The sequence below is a fragment of the Magnolia sinica genome, chromosome 17 (assembly GCF_029962835.1).
Source record: "Magnolia sinica isolate HGM2019 chromosome 17, MsV1, whole genome shotgun sequence".
Taxonomy (NCBI): Eukaryota; Viridiplantae; Streptophyta; class Magnoliopsida; order Magnoliales; family Magnoliaceae; genus Magnolia; species Magnolia sinica.
The window spans coordinates 67,588,161-67,614,312 of record NC_080589.1 but is presented as its reverse complement, the minus strand read 5'-3'; the positions used below and the strand labels follow the sequence as shown (position 1 = coordinate 67,614,312).

General features: G+C 40.9%; 1 protein-coding gene across 7 annotated transcripts in view; it reads right to left on the bottom strand.

Annotated features, from left to right (window-relative positions):
• The window catches only part of LOC131231943 (mediator of RNA polymerase II transcription subunit 12), a 40,525-nt gene extending 15,071 nt beyond the window's left edge, over positions 1-25,454 (bottom strand). For 2 of the 7 annotated variants that reach the window (XM_058228352.1, XM_058228358.1), the window contains exons 1-10: positions 25,300-25,454; positions 23,619-24,073; positions 23,388-23,517; positions 19,282-19,341; positions 18,838-18,943; positions 8,058-8,129; positions 1,926-1,979; positions 1,281-1,388; positions 458-634; positions 64-369 (exon numbers count right to left, since the gene is read on the bottom strand). In XM_058228352.1, the coding sequence (XP_058084335.1) occupies positions 64-369; positions 458-634; positions 1,281-1,388; positions 1,926-1,979; positions 8,058-8,129; positions 18,838-18,943; positions 19,282-19,341; positions 23,388-23,517; positions 23,619-23,628 (1,023 nt within the window). In that variant the 5' untranslated portion in view covers positions 23,629-24,073; positions 25,300-25,454. Of the gene's footprint in view, positions 1-63; positions 370-457; positions 635-1,280; positions 1,389-1,925; positions 1,980-8,057; positions 8,130-18,837; positions 18,944-19,281; positions 19,342-23,387; positions 23,543-23,618; positions 24,074-25,299 lie in introns of all 7 variants that reach the window. The other 5 variants (XM_058228355.1, XM_058228354.1, XM_058228353.1 and 2 more) reach the window with 5 other exon arrangements.
• Positions 25,455-26,152: the final 698 nt, after the last annotated feature.

Genomic DNA, 26,152 nt, shown 5'->3' with positions numbered 1-26,152 from the left:
ATACATGACTACAGTGTTATATACAAGTAAGCTTCAAGTTTTTGCCAGACAGGATAATCGAACCTGAAGTTGATTGAGAACCCACTCAATGATATGAGAAGAAGGAAGAAGCCCTTCTGCATGATGCCATTGTAAAATGCGCACCATGTACCACCATTTGAACTGCAGGGCAGGCTCCTCATTACCAGCCAGAAGTGTTTGAGGCGTTTGATCCCTACTATGTGGAATCGAAAGAGAGCCATCTTTAGAAAGGAATTCGTCCAAGAGATGCTGCAAGTAGTCAATAACATCCTTTGTCCATAGTTCAGTGCGGGCTAACTGCAATTTGTCTGGTGTCCCAGAAGAAACACTGGTAGAGGCAGGCCGAACCTGAAAATGGTAACAGCCATAAATGGGACAATACCAACACAGCAAACTCCAATTAGAAAATATTAGCAAATCACTATTAGTCTATTACCTTATGTGGCTTAAGAATATCACCCACCTGATTAAGATAAGTGACTTTGATAAACCACGTTGCTCTCAGCAATGGAACATTATGCCTGATAAGAACTTCAAACAAAGATTTCCTCCTATAACCATGAGGGACGTGATCAGCCAAAGAACGCAATCGCTTATGTTGCTGAGACAAACCCTATCCAAAAAAGTTCAAAAGCCACATCAGCACAAACAGCAGTTCTATTGGAATTTATTTTTTTTTATGAAAGATGACGAATTTTTATTTTTTAAAAAAAATGAGAGAGAGAGAGAGAGTAAAGCCCTAGCAGGAGGGACGCTCTCATCACATCCCCGGCTAGCCAGCACTACAAAGAAAACAAGAGGCCAAAAATACAAGGGACCCAAAAAACAAAACAACTAGCTTGGGTCACCAAAATCCCTGCCCCAATCCCCGGAAAAGTACGCTAAAGAGAAACCATAGAACTCCGGCCTCAGCATTGCCCAATTGATAGTGTCATATACAAAATTACTCTCTTTAATTAGTCACCCAGAGGGAGTCTTCAACAAAAATAGAAGACGGAGATATGGAAAATTGATCTTCTTAAGGAATTTCCATATGGTAAGCTATGGAAATTATATGAAATAGAAGATGATTTAAAACCATCTTTAAATTTTACCAGCACCCAACCATAGTAGTACCGATTGCACAAGTACAATAGATTAATACGAAACTGCAGTGAGTCCGGAAACAAAAGGAAATAAAATAGAACAGCGCCATTTTTTTTCCCAGATTTAATAGTATTTTTGAGAAAAAGAACAAACAAGAATGCTTCAACATAAACCTCAATCCATTTCTTCCGAAAATCTTCACCACACGGCCTTTGTTCGGGAAAAACACCAGGTTTTGTTAATAGTGGTCCTGAGAGTGGCGCCCCATACACCTGACCAGCCTGATGCATATCAAAAAGAAACATCAAGCCCCAGTTACCAGCATGAAATTTGAATTTGCTTAGATTTTAAAAACCATAGAAAAATAGGAAAGGCATAAAACTGCTAAAATATTACCTACTTATTGTAAAACTGATAATACAAATCAGAGGTTTGCTAAGCCACAGCAAGCACACATGCCGATATGGCACAGCTAGATGTGAGATCCACGCTTTCCATCAGATGGGCCACACTGTTTAAATCTTTTGCCTAAAAATCAGGCACTTCACACTTCAGGTGGGACTGTGGGCTACAGTTCAGAAAACAACTGGATGGCTATAAAAAAAATCTTTTATTCATTTGCTTTGTATACTTGGGTCCAACTGAGAGTGAAACGAGCTGATTTTGACCAGAGGATCTAAAGAATGCCTCCCACCTGATAGAAAGCTCAGATCTTGCACAGGTGAGCCATGTGTGCTTGGGCAAGCTCCACACAAATGTAGGATTAGCAAACCTCAAATAAGTTAATATTAATGGGGAAAAAAAACTCAACACATTACCTTGCGCTTTTGAGCCCGAGAGTCATTGATAGCCCTGAGACGTTTACGAATTGCCTAAAACAAGGAACAACCGAAAGGGGATGGTGAAGATTCATGTATTGAAAACTGTAAACATGGAAGTATAATGCATATACCAGTAAGCAAAATTATCCATTTTAACCATGAATTTCACTGAATTACTCTGCAAAAAGCATACATAAAATCACTTAAAGTAGCAGAAACTTTTCGGTTTCAGTAATTAGGAGGGTAAACCGGACAATGGAAAATAATTTGGAGATCTGGCATCAAGTGTCCAATATATCCCAGCAAATGATAACAAAAAAGTGTAGCTCAAAGTGACTGAAATGTAAACACAAGAAAAGACTGAATCGAAAGTCAGGTTAACAACAATAATGATTGTTGAGTTCAGAAGAGTGCAAGTCTGAGCATGCTCTGATAAAATTAAAAAAAAAACATTGTTACTTCTGTTTAGAACCCAGGAGTCATGTATTTGTGTCCAAGTAATTTCATATAAAAGATAAGTCTGACATTATTTTAGAGGCAAGACTAAAACCAAATTCATGGCATATAAACAGCAAGAATTTTGAAATCTGCATTAAGGAAATAGGTTTGAAACCAGCACATAACTACATAAAGAACCCAAAGATTACCTTTTGGATGAATCTGGGGTTAGGTTTGGAGGCTAATGAACCAAAGAGTGTAGCAAATGGTCCCAATGTGGAAGGAATTCTTCATCGTGGTAACTATTAACAGCAAGTCCATGTTGCCCATATACTTTGATTCTTCATACAAGAAGTTTTTTCCACCTCAATAATATCAGGCGATATCATCGGTATCGCTGGTGGCCAATACAAGACAGCCAGGGAGACATTAATTCCCCAGTATTGCCAATAATATTGCATTGTAATAACAATATCGCATGATATGCCAAAATATCACATGATATCGTCAGGCTTCCTTTATAAAGCCCCAATATCATAGATACATGCAATATGTATCAATGATATCCATGCAGCACACGGAAGGAAAAACAAAAATAAATTATTTTTGGAAGAATCTCTTGCTTTTTGTTTGGTTTTTGGATGTATTGTTTGCTCTTTTTGGTACTTGTATTATATTATTTACGAATTATATGAACTCTTTTATATAATTGCATCACTTCTGTTGGGCAGCACATAGTTTAGGACCTTATACAAAGGAAATTTGTTATACATTCTTGTTTTTGTCATGTTTTGAGCTCAAGTGTTCAATCATGTCTATTTTAACCTCCTAAAGTTTCATTGAAAACTTCCATCATTTTCCCAATGTTTTTACTCAGACAGCGATAGAGTACCCGATACATGCGATGCCGATATATTTCCGTATCCCAAGGGGGTGATGCATGCATCAATACCAATACTAAAAACACTACATAATAGTAAAGGCCCTATCTAATTTCCAGATCATCACCAATAATCCAAGTGCATTCAGAATATTGGCTTCTTTTTCAGTTTCGCCAAGGACTACTTATAACGCCATCGGCCAAGTTTGATATTGTTAGCCTCCATGTGCAACACTTGTTCAACTTCTCTTCTTCGAAAGTTGTTATCCCATATTAGGGGCGTGACTTGGCTGGTACCCCGGAACCGGCGATGTGGTTGGTACCCAAACCGTGGGCCCCACCTCGATGTATGTGTTGTATATCTACACCATCCATTCGTTTTGCCAACTCATTTTATAGCATAAGCACAAAAATGAAGCAGATACAAATCTCAAGTGGACCACACCATGGAAAACAGAAGTGAATGACTATTAAAAAATTTGGTAAGGTCACACAGACCTGGATGAAGGGAAAACAGAAATATCAGCTTGATCCAAAACTTGTGGCCCCACAAAAGTTTTTAATACTCATTCACCACTGTTTCCCGTGGTGTGGCCCACTGAGATTTGTACCTGCTTCATTTTTGTGATCATGTCATAAAATGAGTTGGCAAATCGAATGGACGACGTAGATATACAATGCATACATCGGGGCATTGGAAGTCGTGTTGCTTTCTTCCTTGAATTTTTTCCTTTGCTTTGGTTGATAAATCTGTGAGTGCTCAAAATTCCTGGTGCTGTTGTTGATGGCCTGGTTGTGGCTTGCTGATTATTTGTGGTATTGCTGTTAGATTGGTCATTTGATAGTTAATTTGTTGATCTAGTCGTTTAAATCTAGTGCGGTTGAAGTTATGTATGGGTTCCAAGCCAAAAACACAAACAGACACTCAACAAACTTCCTCAATTAAACTCAGAGGGGTTGAGAATTATTTGTCATCGGCGCAGTCTGTCAAAATATTTCTTACATCAAAATGAAAATTAAAACACTTGACTGATGTTGGGCCCATGGAGAACTCTAACACTTACTGCCAATAGAACAAAGACAACTGCCACCTCATTAGTTCGCTTTTTCACAGCATGGATGAGACTGTTTATCATAATGTTATGTATGGTGATTGTGCAAAAGAAATTTTGAGATACTCTCTAGCAATTATATTCAAATGAGAAGAACATAAAGCGCCTATATGATATCTTCAAGGAGCTTCAAACCATGAAGCATGGAGAGAATCTTCATGAACATTGTGCTCGGTTTAGAGAGTTGTTCGATGGATGGAAGCTTCATCGTCCATTTACCACCAACATTGCTCAACAACAGTGCCAACAAGAAGAAATTAGACTTGCACTCTTCCTTGCCACAGTTCACCTGCATCTGGACCCGATCAAGGTGCAGCTTCTTGGAAGTGAACGTGTTCCACCTCTATCTAATGTTTTTTTCTAGAATATTGCAAGTGTCAAATCCTTCCTCCTCATCCATGTTGCCTCCATCTAGAAACAACATTGCATCTATAAGCCCATGGAAAGAAGCCAATACATTACCACAACAAGCACGGCTTCCGTCCCTCAACCTTAGGCTTTTTCTTCTTTTTATTGAACAATATCATATGCTTGTTCTACAAATGAAATATAAATGTTATACGAGCTACTTTCATTTGCACACGATCCACTTGTTTCAAAAGCGAGATACCTCAGCTGGTGTGCTAAAAGTAGGGAGTGCAACTGTCTTGTTTTGGGTGAATAGTTCATCTTCTATAGCCACCCCACTGGTGTTGCAGTTTGGCTTCATTATCGGACACTGGCCTGCCGTCCCTCAACCTATGGGATGCTGTGTGGTTGTTTTGGGAGGGAAGTTGTTGCACCATTGTTGATGATGGTCCTTACCTGACACCAAATCATCTCCCGAGTCCCCACATAGTTTCCTTTGATTTCAATGCAAGTGTGTATGCGTCAGACATTTTAAACACATTATCCATATAACCTGATTAAAACCATTACGATATAATGAAAATTGAAATTTCATGCTCCTCGTACTCACAAAACCTCGTTCATGATGTCAATGTATGGAATTCATCCAAACATTCATTCAACAATTTATTTCCTAGGCAGATAATAGCATCTTTGACAAAGGCCATGGGAATAAATCACGGATAAGAACACCCTTTAAATTTCTTCATCTTTGTTCCAGAAATTATTTTCCCCTTACCTTGACGGATTCATTTAGCTTGAAGATCATCCCCTAATGCTAATGTGTAATAAAAGACAGTTACCACTTTAACCCTTCAATTATTGATGATTTATCCGTATTCGAACCATTTCTCCCACTTAGCCAATCCATAAAGTTGTCTAAATGCAAATGACCACACAATTCCATAATTTCTACATTAATTCTAGTCTTTGTATTGAATTCCAGCAATTGACTAATCCGACCACCGGTGTCTTCACTAGCCAAAGCAGCCCATTGGTGGTTAGGAATACGGACCTTCCCATATGTGTCTTTAAGCTCTAACTTTGGTCTCCATATCCCCTCCACGTTGAAGTACTCTCACTTGACCAATGAAATCGGCAACCATATGCATGAGTTAATCTACTCATTCTGTGAGCATATGCATCAATTGGGCTACTTGTGCAAACTCTTCTTGTCTTGCCACCTTCAAAGCCATTAAAAGATGATCTAGAGTCCAAATTTGTCAACAATCACCCACTCTGCTACCAAAAATGATGCAATTTGGTCATCGCATCAAATGAACATCCGATATTCAAATCACTAGAATCGACTGTGTAAAGACAACATAGAAGAGTATCCAAATAAAGAGGGACAAGCAACTCATCATTCGTCTAAGCCTTATCCCAACTAATTAGGAACCAAGATTAAAATCTCTACACTGGTTACAAGTACTTAAATAAGAACTTCAGAAAACCTAGGAAACATATAGTGCCTTCTACCTCCTAAAACAGCCCTTTTTACATACCCTAAGGATATACCCTAGAATCCCTATGGAATCTTTAACTGGTATTTTCCAACTCCTAGATTTATTCAAAATCAGGCCCCGAATTAGAGTCCTCTAAATGAAGGATTTTCTTCTACAGTCCTCTAAATGCCTGATCAGAAACAGAATTATTCTTTGGATTCTGTAGTAGCAAACAGAAATGAAATTGATGAGAATCAGAAGTTAACTAAAATGCAGGATCACACTGGCGTATGGAATGCTGGTACTAGTGATATTCTAACCGTCACCTTCCTCAATCCCTCATTCAGAATATTGAATTTGGGGTTTTGTTTGTTTGAAGAGAAGGATAAGCTTGTGTGGACAGCCAGCCTCTAATGGAAAACTCACCATTTAATCAGTGTGGAACCTCAGCAATGGATATCTTGCAGAAAAGATTTGACATTGCTTCAGTTCTGTTTTTGACATCCACTGTACCCAAGATGTTACCCTTCAGCAGCACTGTGAAGAATGGTTTCAGAGGGCATCCTTTCACTCTTCTCGAGAAAAAGGTGCATTGGCATTCTTCTGCTGCTCATCATTTGGGAATTATGGAAGGAACACGATTTCAGATGGCATGAAGGGCGCTCTGACCACAGCTCATATCTTATCTGCGAAATCTCCCATTAGTTGCAAATTACTCAAGGAAATGTTGATTTTGAATCTGAATGTAATTTTTCTGAGTCCATCTCCTTCGACGTCCTATGTGTCAAACAAAGACTGATCAAAGGGCTCATCTTTGTGATCACTAGAATGGGTTAGAGAACCTCAGAGGAGGCTGAAGTTAAATGTTGACAGGGCTGCAACAGGAAACCCATGATTAGGAGGCAGAGGAGCTTTAAGAGATCATAACGGTTGTCTGGTAGCTGCTTTTGCAAATTATCATGTAGTATGTAGCAAGTAGCAACATGGTTGCAGAGGCTAGAGCTTTGTTGGATGGATTGTGTTTTTCTCAGTTACAGGGGCCGTCAATTCTATGGTGGAAAGTGATTCAAAGATTTCAACAAAATTCTGGATCAATGCTTCTGAGGTTTCCTTCAACAATCTGGTTGGGGTGGGGTTTAAATCCTGGAACTCAACAGAATCCTCTCAGCCTTAATTCACCATGTGTACAAGGAGGGTAATCTGATGGAAGATGGTTTTGCAAATTATGGATGTGATTCCAGCCAGAATCATCTCTTTTGGCAGCACGAATCTCCCCTCTTCATTCATGCTTGCCTTGTTTTCTAAGTAGGGCTTTCCACATTTTCAATGTAAAAGGTTAGCTGCTTTAGGCAGAATGTCCCAAGGTCACATAGCCCCCCTTGGCTTTTGGCAGCACTCGAATCTTCCTTCTTCGTTCAAGTTAGCCCCACTCGGCTTTGATGTAAAGCAAATTAAATCAATTAATAAAATTTCCAGGTAGAAATCCCCAGCTTTCATCACAAAAAAAGGAGCTTACAAAATATAACTCCAAGTGAATCAATCCTAATGGGTAAAACTTGCATAAGTCTGACATTTCAAAAATAATAATAATCTTTCAATTGATCAGAGACTGGTCAATTGCTAAAATTCTTCAGCTTGGGTGCACATGCTCTGCTAACAAAATCAAATAAATGCAGCAGGGAAGTGACTATGCCATGCAACAATTGGATCATAAAACAGACTGCAGTTTAAAACATCATTCCATATATTCTATATGCTAAATTCAGCGACCAAAGAAACCTGGTGAATCATTCAGCATTACAAGCAACCATATATTCATCAACAAAATAATTACCTGACATCATAAATGCAATAATAAAAGGATTACCTCTTTGCATTTGCCAATAAGAGGCTTTGTAAGAGATCCAGTGGTCTGGGTTAATTCAGTCTCTCTAGATTCCTACAAACTCAATAAGAAAACAACAGTTAAACTGAAAGAAACCAAAAGTAATAGAAACAATTGACCGGTTAACAAAGAAATCAGGTATGAGAATACACGCATACAAGCATAAATAGATAGGGATATTTACTGAATTGTGAATCCCTATAGGACATAGGACATACTAGCATTGGTGCTCAAGGATATGCTCCGGTGGTTGCAGTATGTACAGCAGGGCATACTCTTGACAAGGAACCAGGAGGTCCATTGACTCTTCTCCATTTCTTTCTTTTCAGGAGAATGTTTGTTGATTAAAAGCATGCACATCTTACCCACTCTAGCAAAGTGGATGGGAATGCTTCTCGGGCACAAATATCACAATATAACCAAATACACAATTTTGTGTTATGTCTATAGTTGCACAAACAGTGAAGCAGCAACAAATTCAGGTGTGAGAGCAGGGAAGTGTCTGTTTTAAAATCTTAGCAAGCACATCAGCCATATCCCTGTTTTTTTTTAAAAAGCAACGAGAATATATTAGAAAAAGAAAAGGATACAAAAGGCCTGCTGAGGTAGCAGGGCGAAACCAAAGGAACAGAGGAAACTAAAAGCCTAAAAACAGAAAATTGAAATCTTTCATACGAGAGACATTAGAGCCCCATTCGATAAGAAGATGCTTCGCCCTAGATCCCACAGATTCAGCTGAACCTTGAACGTTGTTAAAACGCCTATCATTCCTCTCCTGCCAAACTGCCCACCAGATAGCCATAATAGCTATTTTCCAAACCTTGGAAGAGATTTTCCCCAGCTTGAATCCGTGCCAATAGGCGAGAAGAGAGGACACAGTGTAAGGCACACAACCGACAACGCCGAAACGAGAGAAGAAATCCTGATAGATCTGAGAGACAAACGGGCAGTGAACGAGCAGGTGGTTGATGGATTCATCACACCCCATGCAACAGAGACAAATGTTGGTGAGCTGCATACCCTTTTTGATAAGGTTATCAACGGTGAGGATTCGGTTCCTAGAAGCAAGCCAGGCAAAACAGATGATTTTAGGGGGGACTGGGTAATTCCATATAAACGAGGGGAACGAGGATGTGAGCCGGGGGGGGACTAGGATAGAGTATAGGGACTTCACCGTGAAGAGGGAGGACTTATCATTGGGCCATAGGATTCTATTAGGCTCTGTTTGGGAGGGAGAAGCCGTAGATAAGCAGAGATAAAGATCAGCTAGAAGAGGGACCTCCCAGTCGTGAAGATTTCTACAGCAGGTGATATCCCAGACCACACCCGATTCCGAAGTGGTGAAGAAATTGTCGACCGTGCTGGATTTGTTAACTGAAAGACGGTAAATGGCAGGGAAGCTATCCTTTAACTTACTATCCTCAAGCCATTGGTCCTCCCAAAACCGAATAGACGACCCATTTCCCAATTGGTATATGACGTTCTCAATCACCGGATTTTTGCAGCGCATGATACCTTTCCAGATGCGAGACGCCCTGTAGGTGGAGGAGTCCTTCGTCCACCATACTCCCGGGGATGATCCAAACTTCCCTTTGATGATCATATTCCACAGAGCTTAAGGTTCTAAACCGAGTCTCCACATCCATTTGCCAAGGAGAGCCTTATTCATCACCCTCAAGTTTTTAACGCTAGCCCCTCTGTCACAAAAGTGGCAACAGACCTCTTTCCAATCAAGAAGGTGGAATTTCTTTTGGTTTTCCTTGCCACTCCACAAGAAATCCCTTCTCAGCTTGTCGATTCTACGCAGAACAACAGTCGGGCAAGGGAATAGGGACAAAGTAAATAGGGAAGTTGGACAATGCAGCTTTTATAAGGGTGAGTCTACCTCCCATAGACAGAAATCTACATTTCCACGTGGCCAGGCTCTTTTGGAATTTCTCAACCACCTTATCCCACACCGAGATTGGGGGTGAGCCAGTGGCAAGCGGGAGTCCCATGAAGAATGTCGGGAAAGAGGCAGAAGAGCAACCTAAGATCGAGGCAAAGGAGGACAGGTCCAAATCAGAAACATTAATACCAAAGATTTTGGACTTAGCCATGTTGATACGTAAGCCTGAGGCAGCCTCGAAACATCTGAGAGTAGTGTGCAGGTTCCCAATAGCTTCAGTGTCAGCTTCACAGGTGATCAAAGTGTCGTCTGCGAATTGAATATGAGTAATGGGTAAGACGACCCCTAGCATTAAAATACCTTTGAAGAGATGTGCTCCTTGACCCATAAGCAGCATCTGGGATAAAGCCTCCACAATTATGAGGAAAAGAAGGGGGGAGAGGGGGTCACCCTGTCGAAGGCCTCTAGAGCTGGGAACGAAACCTTTTGGCGTTCCATTCAACAGGATCGAGAAGAGAGGCGATTCGACACACGCCTTCATCTATGTCCTCCATTTCTGGCCAAAACCCGTTGGGAGGAGCATATAATGGAGAAAGTCCCAGTCCACATGATCATACGCCTTTTCAATGTCGAGCTTACAAAAAACTTTGTTCGCAATCAGCGCACCGTCAATGATTTTCCTGCCTTTGATGAAAGCGTTTTGGTGCTTGGATATCAGCCTATCAATCACCGAGGCAAGACGATGGGATAGAATTTTCGCCAGAACTGACGTGGAATTCGTTGAGGAAGTGCATAATATCCAAGTGAACTGTATCCCAAAAGGCGTGGAAGAAGCTCATAGGAAATTCATCCAGACCCGGGGATTTGTCGCCACCCATGGAGTCAATAGTTGCTTTGACTTCATCTACCGCAAAGGGAGCCTCCAGTTGATCAGCCTCCGAATTGAGAAGCGAGCAGAAGGGAATACCATCCAAACGGGGCCTGGGCCACCCATCAGAGGTCAATAGGGAACGAAAATGAAGAATCGCAGCCTCTAAGATCTCATCTTTGTCATCTACCTGCCTCCCTTCCAACGAGATGCTATGGATTGCTTTAGCCCGAGCTCGCATATTAGCGATGCCATGGAAGTATTTCGTGTTCTTGTCACCCTCAGAAATCCATTTGGATTTCGATTTGATTTTCCAAGCAAGTTCATCTTCCAGGGATCTAGAAGAGAGGGATTGAATGACTTGGATATGCCTGGATAAGGTCTCCCGAGAGGGAATGTTGCCTTCCAAAGCAAAGTCGATCGCATGGAGCTCCGCGAATAAAGCCTCAGTTTCAGTTTCGCGTTTCCAAAGCACCTCCTTCTTCCACACTTTAAGGTTTTCCTTAAGGATGCGAAGTTTACACATGAGCCTGTAATCGACAAAGCCATCAGAAGGGAATGAGGACCACCACTCAACAATTTTCTGATGGAGAACCACGATGCTGAGCCAAGCGGGATTGAATCTGAACAGCTTAGGACCCCAATCATCATCGAGAACGGAAAGAAGGATTGGCCAGTGACCAGAGGTCGTTCTTGGAAGGGCCGTCTGAGACAGGGACGAGAACTCCTCGAACCAATCAGGAGAAATAAGGAAACGATCGAGCCTCGATTGGATCTGGTCTCTGCGCCCGTTAGACCAAGTGAATTTAGAACCACAGAGGGGAAGATCAATCAGTTCCTGGGTTTGAATCCAGTCATTGAAAGACTACATGGAAGTAGAAGTTCGACGACGTCGAGAGTGCTCGTGCGGAAATCGCACCATATTGAAATCACCAACAAAGCAACAAGGCCCTGCAAAAGACTGTCTCATGACAGTCAGTTCGTCCCAGAGATTAGACCACAAGGAGTTGTTAGTAGGGCCATAAACAGAAATCAGAAGACAGCGGAAAGAAGAATACTTATCTTGGAGGATGACTGCTTTGGAAAAGGACCTGGACAGCGAAAGCTGAAGGTCCCACTTGGAAGAATTCCAAGCGATAAGAATACCACCAGATGATCCGGAAGCGTCCACAGTGACGAATTCAGCGTCCCGATCTCCCCAAATAGTGTCCAGAAGATTCTTAGAGAACAATGGAACTTTGGTTACCTGGAGGCAAATAACATCCAGATGTTTTCTCCTGATAGAGCCTTTGATCAGACTCCTCTTCTGTTTGGAGCCCAATCCCCTAACATTCCAGGAGAGAACAATCATTGGGGCACCGAGCTGCCCCGAGTACCCTTTCTACCATGCCTGGCCGAGGAGTTTGATGCAGAAGCCAGAGAAGATTGAAGACGGAGTAGTTCTCTATTGCTAGCGGAGCGAGGAGCATGTTGGGTTGAGTTCTTCAGAGGCGGTAGGGGCCTGCCCCTATTTTCAATGTATTGGAAGAGGCCAGTGTAGTCTTCTTCCCTGTTCCCGAAAGAAAGACCCAAAGAGTGGCCCACATTTCCCACTGCATCTCTGATCCATTTCTTATCGTGGATTTTCTTGTAGATTTCTTCTCTACTCTTCCCCTCAAGTGGGGCCATGGAATTGTTATCTTGTTGCTGATAAGGAAGATCTGAGCACATCTGAAGAGGTTCGGCGATAATCACATCCGTAGATGTCTCTTCCTGGAACAACATTAGAGGACCCAGATCAGCCCAGTCCTTGGAAGTAGAAGCGGAGTTAATAGGAGAAGAAGGGGTGTATGAGGCAGAGTCAGAAGAGAGATGTTCTGTCATATCTTCTCGAGAGATATCTTCGCCTTGGATAGAGAGAGATGGGTTATGATGGGCGAGGGAGGGAAAGAAAGAAGAGGTAAGGTTGGGGTGTTGTAGGCAGTCGGGTATGTCGGGTTTGTTGGTTAGGTTTATCGGATGTGCGAGGATTACAAGGCTGGGATTGCGCGGGACTAGATCGGATATCTTGAGCGGGCCCCATTTAGATGGCAAATATCGAGAGGATAAGGGACCTGCATCAAACGAGCCGACGTCGATGAGAGACGTCAGCTTCGGGTTGTCGATCGGACGTCCCAGCTGCGTTTTTGCAGCCATCAAACAAACTCTCCGTTGACACGTGTCGTGATCCCATATCCATGCAGCCGTCTTCATTAAAGGAGGGCGGCCGATGGAGACAGAAGACGCCACCCGTCTGCACCCTAGCCACCTGGCGGTCGAATGGGTCCTTATCTCGAGAGGGAAGTGAGGGTTCCTGTACACGCGTCGACAAAGCAGCAACCGCGAATCCTGCGACGCTTGCACCGCCGATCTTCTCTACAAGACGAGGCCCGGAAGCTGAGGAGAGGCTGCCACGTGTCAAGAGAAAAGGCAGGACGCTGTCTCCGTATGCAGGCGTTGCAGAAGCTCTGACGCTCCTATGATTCAATGGTCCGCTAGAGTATGGCTGATGAGTTCCTTCTTCCCACCGAGCTCCCTGGGCATTCTGCAATGGCTGACTCACTGACTCCTTAGCTCCCCACACATCTCCCCACTGGGGCTGCGCCAATTGGGAAGATTCCTTCTGGATTGGAAGTAGAATAATACGATCTTCAATCTTAACACGGATATGCGACAAGAAAGGGAGGGTTTTCTTTCTTCTTACCCGAGCACGGATGACGCCGAGTTCCGTCCCGAGCTTAGTCTTTAGATCAAGCTCGAGAAGAAAGCTGACTCAGGATGCAACTTTAATGAGAAACTCATCATACCAGCATTCTAGAGGAATATCCCAAATCAGGATCCAGATGTTTTCTTTACCAAACAAGGAGAATTCCTCCCACGGAATGATTCTGCTAATGGGCCCATCAGTGCACAAGTGATCCGCCATTGTTAAGGTGTCCGAATTGCAACCAGGGCAAACTCTTAGCCATAAGACGTCGTGACCCAATGGTTTGAACTCGGATAACCCGAGCTCGAATCCCGTGCAGTGACGAATCCAATCCCTGACTTCCAAAATGGACGCTCCTTCTACAATGACGATGACCACTGATTTTGCTAACTCGGCCCGGTTTTTTTCGAAGATCCAGTGGTCTACTTCTAGAGGGGTGTCCGACAAATCTTCAAACCTATCAACCCCATCGGAGTCGATCTGATCCCTCGCTAGATCTTCCGACTACTGAGAGGACACCAGCTTATCCTTTGGGCCATAGAGGAGGGCGTCTCTGAAGGAGCGGCCCTTAGATTGAGATACCAGACAGGTGGCCTTGGACAGAGGTGTGGGCAGTTGTTTTGAACCTTCAGAGACATTGGGAGAAACTCACTTCTGAACGTATGAAGCAGTCAAGGTTTCGGGACCGTAGTGCGCTCGTTGAACTAGCAGTTTCTTTCCGCCATAGCTAACCCCATGTAACATCGAGACTGCCCATGCCAGTTCGGCCTCACTGCCCATACGAACCAAAGCGAAACCACGATACTCCCCAGTATCTTTATCCCTGGGCATAACGACGTCCATAGCTGCTCCTGCTCGGCCGAAAACCCTTTCCAGATTTAGAGGGAACCATCTGTGAGGATATCCTTTGACGAAGAGAGTCGGGAATGAAGCATATTTGTGTCGGCCTTCTCCTAACTGTTTCCCGTCCCCTACCAGTTTATGGTACCTATTCCTTGAGGGAACTGACATCCAGGCATCCTCTCTATTAGATTCTAACTGGTCCCCGATTTTCCCCTTCCCTCTATCTACCACTCGAGACATAAAGAAGAACAAAAAAAGGAACAGCGACGAAAAAGCTACAGTACGGAATTCGTCGGCGTCGGCGTCGGCGCAATCTATTCGTCGTCGGGATGAGGTTAATCCTTGAAAGTGAAATCAAGGAGCACAAAAGCAAAAGTGGCTCCTAGTTAGAAGGATTGTGCAACTACTTCTGCCATGCAATGTCAGCCATATCCCTGTGGCACCAGAAAGCTGGGACCCCACCCGTAGAATAGTATGATGCCATATGATGGCACAAGTGGCATTCAACCATGGATCAAGGTGGAGGTTCTTTGGTGCATCCGAACTGCAATCATACGCAGTTGGATGACCACACACGTCTCATTCTTAAAAAGTGGAATGTGATGGACTCTAGTGTGCACGGGTTCAATCAGATAACATTACATAGCTCAAATATCAATCCATTGTTGTCTTTGATGGATATACACAACCATATATATGTAAAGGCCCAGATACTAATCTATTGTCGTCTTTGATGGATATACACGGTTTTATATATATATATATATATATATATATATATATATATATATATATATATATATATATATATATATATATATATATATATCTGGCACTGCCCGTTTAGCACGGCGCCCCTGCCCGCCGTGGCACTAGCCCCGCCCGCTTAGCACGACCCTAATTTGCCACGATGATGCCCTGCCTGCTTAGCACGGTGCCCCTGCCCACCTCCCAATTAGCGACCGATCCTGGGAAACATATACTATTTCAATTGCGCAGCTTTGCCAGCGCCATCGCCACCTGCCCGCCGATATATATATATATATATATATATATATTGTATAATACCTTTTTCCCGTTATTATTTCCTATTTTGAAGGAACCAATGCATATCGTTCACATTGAGATGCCTACTTTATACGAGAACACATCAACCGTACAGCTAGATACCTACTTATAGAGGAAATATGCCAACCGCGTCACCTTTTCAAACCATATGGATGTGTACAATCTTTAACTAGTTGACGTGTAGCTAGTTATGTCCAGATTATACATCCCATGCTTGCTTGTTTTGAGACTTATGAGCAATTGTGGGGTAATATAATCCATAAAAAGGGGTCATATGGTTGATAAAAGGGAAAATATTACTGGTCAATATCTTTAGTAGTAGATATCTATGGAACCTCAGCAGCATTTGGATTGTCATGAAAAACATATGGCCTAAAAGTGGTTTGTATGCAAATTTACAGCCTACAATGACTTACCATTATGTATAAGGAATTCATTTACATTGTTTAATTTAGATCATTTCATATTTTTAGGTGTTTCGTGGAGAGTTTAGGGAGAGTTCTGTATCAGCCAATGGGCATCTACTATTGGCTTTTTAGTATTAAATAAGCAAATTTATGTACTCTTTGGCTAGAGGACCATTGATTTTTCACACAAGGCCTTTTCTTCTATTTTTTTAATCATTTTGTGCATGGTTAGTTCCTGAAGATCGTTGGTCATTTTTTATGCCTGAATCTAGTAGTTACATTAATGTTTTGGTTATTGGTTTCTCTATGCTTATAATTGTGTCACTCTTACTTGATATGACCAAATATCTGAATCAAGGTGGCATTGATATGACCAATATCTGAATCGGGGTGGCATTCAATGTATAACTATGATCACAGATATTTCAAAAAACATAATGCATTGATGTCCAATATGTCAATGTTAAGGATAGAAGAAGTCAAAACTCCTACCATCTACTTGCAATACCTGCTACGTCTATCAGTGACGATAGGACATTTTCTGCCATTGCTTGTTATTATGAATTCGAAATATAGAACCATTGAACTGACAGAAAATTTTGATTAAATTCTATGGTTCACTCCAAATGGCCATATGACATAAATCATTGAACTGATGCAGAGGGAGGTTGACATCTAAGATAGCGAACAATAGGGGTGCACAAATGCAGGTTAAACATCCACTTTCTAGGGAAAAAACAGCATTCAAATGATAAAAGAACCAAAACTGTAGTTGCATTCATTAAGGCTGTGTGGGAAGACAGAAATGCTGGTGTTTTGATAACACTAGCAAGTCGGCTCAAGGCACTTCTCAAACGGTCACATCGTTGATTATTGAACGGGCTTCTTGTGTTCCAAATTTGAAGGAATGTAATTTGGTTTTTCTCGGGATGTAGTTGGGCCGCCTGCTCGGTGTCTCTTTTGCTTTTGCTTTCGTTTTGTTTTCTTTCTCTTTTTTAATAAAATTTGTAATCTATCAAAAAAATTGTAGTTGCATTCCACATTTCCATGGTGGAGTCAGATTCTACAATCCACCAATCAACAACATGTTACGTTTTTGAGGCACCTAAACTGCATGTCTCATTAAGGGATCAAAATGCAGAGGAAGGTTGATCTTTCATATTTCCCTGTGCATAGAAGCTGAAGATGGTCGAGTATGACCTACATTTCCACTCGACGAACGATTACATATGTCCAACAACTATACTGAACATGGAGAAGAAATAACATCTGAACCACTGATTTCCACTTGAGAATCTTTGAACACACTGAGAAGGCAATCAAAGAAAAGCTAGAAGGGTTATCAAGACCTAGGCAATTTAGCCAATGCTGGTAACCTTAGATGATAAAAAAAGCTGTTCCAACTTCCAACTCAAGGAAGTTTAGCAACATGGGAAGGACCAACCTTCCCACAGATAGCAAAGTTCAGAAAACTAAAAGGAAGAATTACTTAACAAATGCCTCATTTGGATCCCGGAGGTTGGGTTACAGGGCCAAATCCCTTGAAAGTCGGGCTATAGGAAGAAGACTTCCAGAAAGTTGGACTAGTGTTGTTTAGATAACTCCAGAGTTACATTGAACCTGAGAGTTTGCTTTTGGATATCAATATCCTGGAACTCAAAGTGATAGGTTGGTTGGTGCACATGCAAGCAATGACACACATGTACAATACTGAAGCCACTTAATGTGTGGGTCTCACGATGAAAATGCCCCTTTCTAAAATCTAAAATGGTCCAATCCTCAGGTGGGTTCCACATACATAAAGAGTATTGGTGTGCACTTATGATAATTTTCGTAAAGTGTGGTGGACAAACCTAATGACCAGGTCATTTACAAGGTGGGGCTCACCGTGAAAAAATGAACCAACTGAAATAGCCAACTCATTTGGCGGACCACAAATGTACTACATACATTAGCCCTAGCCCTTGCCAATTTATCATAATAAATTGTGCATTTCCATCAACCAAGTGCAGCCAAGATAATGAATGGGCCACCTACAGCATCAGGCTCCACATGAACGTGAGAGGCCATATGGCAGCATGCACTCATATGCCTACAGCTATAGTGGCATGTGCCATTGTATACAGTGATCGGAACCATTGATTGGGTGTGACACTACGTGGATGGGGCAAGTTAAACAGGCGATCATACCATGGTATCCAATTGATAAGTGGCCTGAAAAAATTGGATACTTAACTAACATTAACTAACATGAGGATCAATGGTCTCACCAGTAGCAAAAATTCACAATAGTTGGACGGTCATACCTGTCCAATCGCTAGAAATGTGGCCCAAATTCAGTCCACGTAGGAGTGGCAATGAACGTATAAGACTCTAAGGTCCTTCTAATCACAATACATGTTTACCACGGCTGAAGGACAACTTCTGTGAAGTGCATGATTTGCTGCTGAAACAGGATTATAAAGGCATGGAGGGCAAGAGGGTCCTTTCACTTATCAAGCAGGTCCCAAGACTTCCACCAATGGCGAGGTGAGAACATAGTTTTAGGAGGGAAAATATTAAAATAAAAAAGATAAGGTGTTTGGGCAATAGAGGGAGAAGGTGACAGAGATGGGGCGATATAGAGGGGGGGGTGGGTTTGTGTTTGGACACGCTGACATGCCTCTGGTGCAAAAGACCCCCTTACGGCCATACACAACAAGTAACCAGTCTTACACACAACTTTCCACCTGACTCTCTGGCCCTGGATCGTCCTCACCATTTCTGGGTAAAGAGGTTTGGTTTCCACCGAACAGAAAACATCCGAACGTGTGAAAGTTACAAATTTTGCAGAAGTCAGGTTGCAGGTACACATGCAATTCAAAAAGTATAAGAAATTGCAAGAAAGGAAAGAGAAGAAGCACGGTAGCTGGAGCAACAATACAGTTGTGCAAGGAAACAAACTGTGGAGTATAGGAGCATACCGCAATTCCATCAACAGTCTCCCTGTATCCAACTTGCACGTATTCCTTGGTCAGCGTCTCTTCGGAACAATTTGGAGTTTGGGGGTAAAAATCAGGTGGCCCAAGCCTAGCGCGGAAAAAAAAAAATTTATTTTAAAAAACAATAAAGAATTTCTAACCACATGGAAGGAATGCAATCAAATGCAAAATAATAAGCAACCAGCTAATTGTTTTAACACTCACTGTTCAATAACATTTTGAGAAAATTTTGGACAGAAATGGAAAAGGTGATAGGAAAGAAAACAGAAGAAAGATACATTTTTACTTCTTTTCAAAACAGAAGAAAGGATGGATTTTACTTCTTTTTAAAATTTATCAAATTCTGCTGGGAAAGAAGAAAAGGATGAAATTGGAACATATAACCCATGCAATATGATTCTCTGTCTTTTTAACAAAAGGATTTACCGCGAACTTAGAGGTTCTTTATCACACTTAAGCTTGTATGATGTTAGCTGCGATTGCCGCCTGCAAAAAAGAATATATTCTCAGGGCTCTGTGTTTACAAAGTATGTGTTGGATATATAGAGGACCACATGTGAAAAGAAATCTGACTAAACCAGCATTATTCAAATGGAGATTCGTCTACAAAACAATCATGAACCGAGTCTGCAACCATATCATCATCATCATTCCTGTCATTGATGTAACCTTGTCCCAACTATTCGGGGTCTCTATGTGATGCCTTCCTTGTCTTGCAAATCCTTTAAGATACATGTATTCTCACGATGGTCAAGTTGTAAGCCCAGCTGCCCTCCTGGGCTGACATCAACCATTCTTTTTAACTTCAATTATGACCTATTGGTGCTTCCAAGCAGAGTTTGAATTATTATTTTTATGACGATAGGGTATCTCCGCCCCCTTTTGAGGCAAGACTATTCCCTGCAGATGCATGCAATCACCCGCCAACCATGTGCATCGGATAATCAACGGGGAAGGGAATCGAACTCATGTCTGTGAGGAGCAAACCCACAACCCAAGTCATCCGCCCAAACCATGACAGGTAGCAGAGTTTGAATTATGCATCAGAAAGTTTAACAAAAACCCTTCAGGGCTTGTTTGGATTTGTGGAAAGAGTAGGAAAGGAAACACTTTCTCGGGAAACTTTATTTCCAGAAAATTGTGGGAAATAAAACTTTGTTTTCCATGTTTGTTTTTAAATAAGATTTTCCTGAAAATTTTGGTTGTGTTTCTAAATTTATTGTTTGGTAAAATAAATTTTTTTCCTTGAGAAAATTTTCCCGATAGTTATTAGCATATGTTAGATTAACACATGATACATATGGAATGCTCGAAGATGGATGATGGCACATATGGGTGCTTAAGCTTAATGGTGTCACACATACAAGTAATTGAAGATGGATAATGGCACATGTGGGGCGCAAGCAAAAGATGGATAGTAGCATAGTGGCATATGTACGATACAACAGTAAATGGACAATGGAAAGTTGGCACATGCAGGTGCAGCACATGTGAAGTGCTTTGTACATGTGGAGCCCAAGTGAAGCTAGATATGGTGGAATCCAAATCTATGATTCTTCATGGAAAACATGAAGAATCATAGATTTGTAACCATTTGACACTGGTTTAACGTGATTTACACCAAAAACATGGATTGAAAATCAAAAATGCTCACCGGATCGAATAGGTGGGATATATCGACACTACTTGTGCATTTCGCATTGCACAGGTGGGATACAAGATATATTGTGGGATATATCGGCTGATATCATTGATATTTAAAACACTGGCATAAAGTTGTTTGTGCTTGAAACTTTACCAAATCATCTCAAAAAAGTCCAAAACAATATAGTTCAATATGCAGCCTAAATACAACTAGGGTATGGTGTGGTGGTAGGAATCAAGAATAAGGATGATGTGGTCAACCAGAGTGAGACCTAGAAGTGTGGGTGGGCCCACTAAAAGCCCAACTAGGCTATGCATGTGACTATAGTGTAATTTCAAAAGTTGGATTCGTTTTTGGAATAATTTGAAGTTCTGGAAATTCCTAATTTTTAGACGTTTCCAAGTTTAGTTGATGTTGGTTTCAAAATTTGTAGGATGTGTAAATCATAAAGTCTACTTATGGCTTAACTGTCACCTCTCCAATGAGACGAAAATCATATGGTTCCAGAGTTAAGACAGTTGTGTCGACCTAATGAGATCCACAACTGATGGCGGGTCCACTAAAGGACCAACCAGGGTAGGCGTGTGAGTTGGATTTCCAAAGTTGTATTTGGCTTGGAATTATTCAAAGTTCTAGAAGTTTACAAGTTCAGTTGTTGTTGTTTTCTAAAAGTATAGTTAATGCAAATTAGAAAGTCATTTAGGATCATCGTTGTCGTAGCCTTTTCCCAACTAAGTTGGGTTTGCTACATGAATCCTTTTACACCATTCCACTCTATCAAGGGCCATAACTTCAGTTAGACCATAAGTCTTTGAGTCTTGTCTTACTACCTCCACCCGCATCCTTTTGGGCTTTCCCCTTGCCCTTGTAGAGCCTTCAACTTGTACTAGCTCACTCCTAACCAATGCAATTCTTAGTCTCTGTTGCACATGACCAAACCATATAAGCCTACTTTCCCTCATCTTATTACCTATTGGTGATACTGCTAAATCCCCTGTCACTCATACATCTCAACATCCTCATTTCAGTTATACATCCAGTGAATATGTTGTTCCTCAACTACCCAACAACATTTTGTCCCATAAAGCATGGCTAGTCCTATATCCATATAAAATTTCCTTTTTAGTTTGGCGGTACACGACGATCATATAAAACTCCAGAGGGACATCTCTATTTCTTCTACCCCACTTGGATTCTATGGCAACATGCCTCTAAATCTCTCCACTCTCATGAATAATCATCCAAGATATCAAAAGTGACCATTTTGAGAAACTCCTTGGTCAGCAATCTTAACTATTCCTTGTTCCCACTCCTATAGTTACTAAAATTGCACTCCATATACTATGTTTAGCGCAAAAAAAGTCTACCCAAGATATTTTAGAAAAGAAATTAGGTCAGTTTTAGGTGTCTTTCAACAGTTGAGAGTAGATTGGATAGATGCTGATTGAGTAGAAACTCCACAGATTGATTTAGGATTTTCTTTTCTTTTGGGGAGAAATCAGCTATCATTCCTTGAATCACTCTTGAATCTTGTGTTTTGATCTTCAAATAGGCATGATCTGGTTGTAAATCCATTTATCCTTTCATCGAAGCTCAAAATGAAGAAAAAGAAGAAAAAAAAAAATCAAAACAAATTTGAAAATTAACAAAGATGCATGTGTGCAGCTTGGCCCCAGGTACAGGTGTTCATTGGAGTAGATATCAGAATAATTGACCGTTACACCTGCCAGTGTACCCAATAGAACAATACACCCTAGTATTGCATCTCAGTACAGGCTGATACTTACCTGATATCCCATTTCTTTAACCATGACTGAGACACTATTTAATTTGACCAATACACATCTGATATCCCATTTCCTTAACCATGACTGAGACACTATTTAATTTGGACCAAGACTACGCCCTTTTGGTCCAATAATAGGTCAGGATGCCGCATACAATAAATTTGAGAAACTTCACACTGTTCTAATAGTAACTTCTGCCTTAACTTTGGCTATAATATAGTATCATGCCTTGCACCCCATGTCTTTATCCATAAATAATATAATTGTTCCTCACCTTTCTCCAACAATTTGGGGTTAGCTTTCAAATGATAGATTAGCAAAAGTTTTATGATGGGCTGTCTATTAGACATCAACCTTCCTCTTTTACCCAAGCTCTTGGAACCAGCCACAACAGAGTCACAAAATGATTAGAGTTGTAAGACTTGAAACGAGGATAAGAGGAAGAGTCACCTAAAAGGACTTCGATTGAGATGGTGAGAAGGAATATCAAAGCTTGTTCACTTACCAACAATGGGGTCTTAGATAGGATTGATTGGCAAAACAAGATTCATAAAGCCAAGCTCAAGTAGTTGGGGCAAGCCAATGATGATGGTTATAATACTTGCATATACATACACATGATATATACATAGTTTCACAAAAACACATGAAGCAATGACCCTAACTCAAAAAGGCAATATTTTGATGCCCAAAGAAGGATTCAATCAGAAACATGAGAAGTAGCATATTCAAATAACAGAACAGCAAGTATTTGTTTTCATAATATAGAATAATAAAATAACTTCCCCAACTAGAGAATGTGACCATTCTGCATGTCAGGGATTGACATGAATAGCACTTATAAAATTACATCGTTTTCTCATACTAATCTAAACATTTTGCCAAAGCAGGAGCACCATTATCACCTAGTAATTTGGTACAAGGAACATGGATGATGGTATGGTGATCATGTTGTTTGGTTTCACAGATAGGGACTTAGGAACAATTGCCGAATCATAATTTGTAAAGCCAACCTCAGATAGTGGGACAAGGTGATGATGATGATGATGATGCGAAACCTCAAAAAGATCATAAGGTACATAATATAACAAAACTATTACCTTGAATTCAGTGCGAAGTTTGATGATGAGAAAGAAGAATCCGCTCTGGAAGTGTCCCTAGAAGATGTCCCACCAACTGCATTGTTACTAACTCCACCACTACAGCTGGCAACAGGATACCTTTGCATTTCTACCTACAATCAACGGCATACTGCCTCCAAAATCAACACCACCATAAGCAATGCAAGCTATAACTGATGTGAAATTTCACCAGAGTTGTGTCTAACTGACCATGCGTCATTGAAGCAAAATAACCCAATATAATCTAGAAGAGCAGCCGATAAGCAATGTGCGAAGCAAAATCTCAATCGTCACGATAAATCACCAGCATCTCTCAATACATTATCTTGAAATTGGGGATTTGACCTCACGACCAACATAACCATAGATATAGATATATGTGAAGCCGTTTAAGCATCCAAAACCCGAGACTATCTTACACTAATCAATCCAGATGGTAGGTGTCCCTTACAAGTCACATGCGTCTGACAAATGCAGTTGAGAACTACAATTTCGCTTGAACTTTTCCTATCTACATGACTTCCATTTTTCAAATCAACTAGAATGGCGAAGTAGCAAACTATATCCCAACGATTCGATAAGCAAAGAATCACTGCTCGTTTTTGCTGTCCTATCTCTTCCAATCTCCTCAAATTGCATGTAAACTGTGCAAAACCCAGGGTTATCTGCATAAAATCGTGCCTCTTAGGTACTGAATGTTCCATAAACAGAAATTCCAATTTTCAAACATAGAAAAAACCAAACACTAGTTTTTTTTAAGAGAGAGAGAACTCAAAAACCAAATGGTATAGTTCATAACTAGCAATAACAAAACCCTAGTAAACACACTAATCATTTTTATTTTATTTTTTGAAAAAAAAGGGCAAAATGGGAAACAGTGATGGGCAATCCAATATTTGCAAGCATGAGGGAAACTGAATACAGCTGACTCTGTCAAAGACAAAAATTCAACTAAAAGCACGAATCATGCATTCAAGCAGCGAAATTAAATCACTAACCCACTTGTCATCATGATCTCAGCTGAAATTAAATTTTTTGGAAAGCAAAAGAAAAAAGAAATCGATAGTTCAAAACTGCCTAACAAAATTCAACTAAAAACACCAATCACAAGCAGCAGCCAAAGGAAAGAAAAAACAGCAAGCCACCCGTCCATCAATAATCTGAAAATAAGCTAAATTCAGAACATCTATAGTACAAAATCGATTTCCTAACCTGTGCATGGTGCATGGGTTAATTATCATGGGTCACATACAAACAAATCATGCATGTGGCACAGCATTCTGGCAGTCTCCAGACTTTTCATCTAGTGGGCCCCGCTGCGTACGAGCCATAGTCCGGAAAATCCCCATATTGGTTAATCCCAGCTATCCAATGGGTTGAGCGTTTTCCCTTCCAATGTCCTCAGCTGACAACATTCTCTTACACCCTCCCATTACGGATCAGTAGGAGTATCCCACAGCTGCAGCTTCGCGCCGGGGCCCACTGGGGGCACAGGATAACTAGCATGTGCACTCACTAGCATGTGCACTCTGCACAGGCTAGATTCCCCATCATGTATAACAACCACACAGAAATTTTCAACTTAATCAAAAAATCACCTTCCCCATCGAATCGAACGGGAAAAAATAGCTCAAATTCAAAAAGTATATATAATATAAAAAGGGAAAAAGAAAATATATTCTAAAACAGAAAACCCTTGATTCGAAACAAGAAAAACCAGCTGAAACTCCGAATCGAGCTGGAACCGAATCAACGGCTGCGATTCGGATAACGAGAAGGAAACGGTTGCGTGAGGTTTATGCGCCGGGATTCGAGACGGATTAGAGATTTCGAGCTAGGGTTTTGAAAAGGGGGGAGAAATTCAGAAACCCTATAAAAGGAAATGGCGTACCTTAGACAGGGAGATAAGGAATCGTCGAGAGAGAGAGAGAGAGAGATGGTGAAGGGAGAGCGTTTGACTCTTCTTTGCTTTTCTGCTGCGAGAAAAGGGAGGGGCTTGAATATAAATATATAAATTGCTATTTTCCGAGATTACCCCTTCATGTGATGTTGAATCACGGTTTCACCACAGCCAGAGGCAGTGCGGTGGACGGTACATGGTTGCATGGGGCACTTGAATATCCATCTTCCATAAACGCGACGGACAGCGAAGTATGGCACTGTCGTTACCTAAAAAGGCCATCCATGTGATTCCACGTAATTTGGACAGGAATTCATAATCATTACAAAATTTTTAAAACTTGCATTATAAATTGAATTAATTTAACATCTTAATAAGGTATAAGTATTGTTATCATGATTTTGTCATGTCGATCCAAACATGAAGAAATTATTGGTGAAATTACCTTCGATGAATTTTTTTGTTAAATTATGCCCATGAGTGCAGGGCATTATAATTGTTGAGAATTTAATAATGGAGAAAATTGAAATCAAATGAAATATAAGATTAAATTATAACATGTTCGAAGAACATATCATATATAATTTTCTTAAAGCATTATTCACCTGCTCTTGATGGTATGAGATCGTTGTTGGATTTCTAGCAAATCACTTCTAAGATACCACAAGATTTGTTAGATGAGCATGCAGTAATCATGAAAATTCCATTGCATGAACTTGATACACGGTTTTTTAATATGGCAAACTCTGTGTATTATGAAAAACAAAGAACCCACTTTGGTTGCTTACGGAGAGAGAGAAGAGAATATTTGTAGTTATTTTTAATTCTCGATTTATAATGGTTT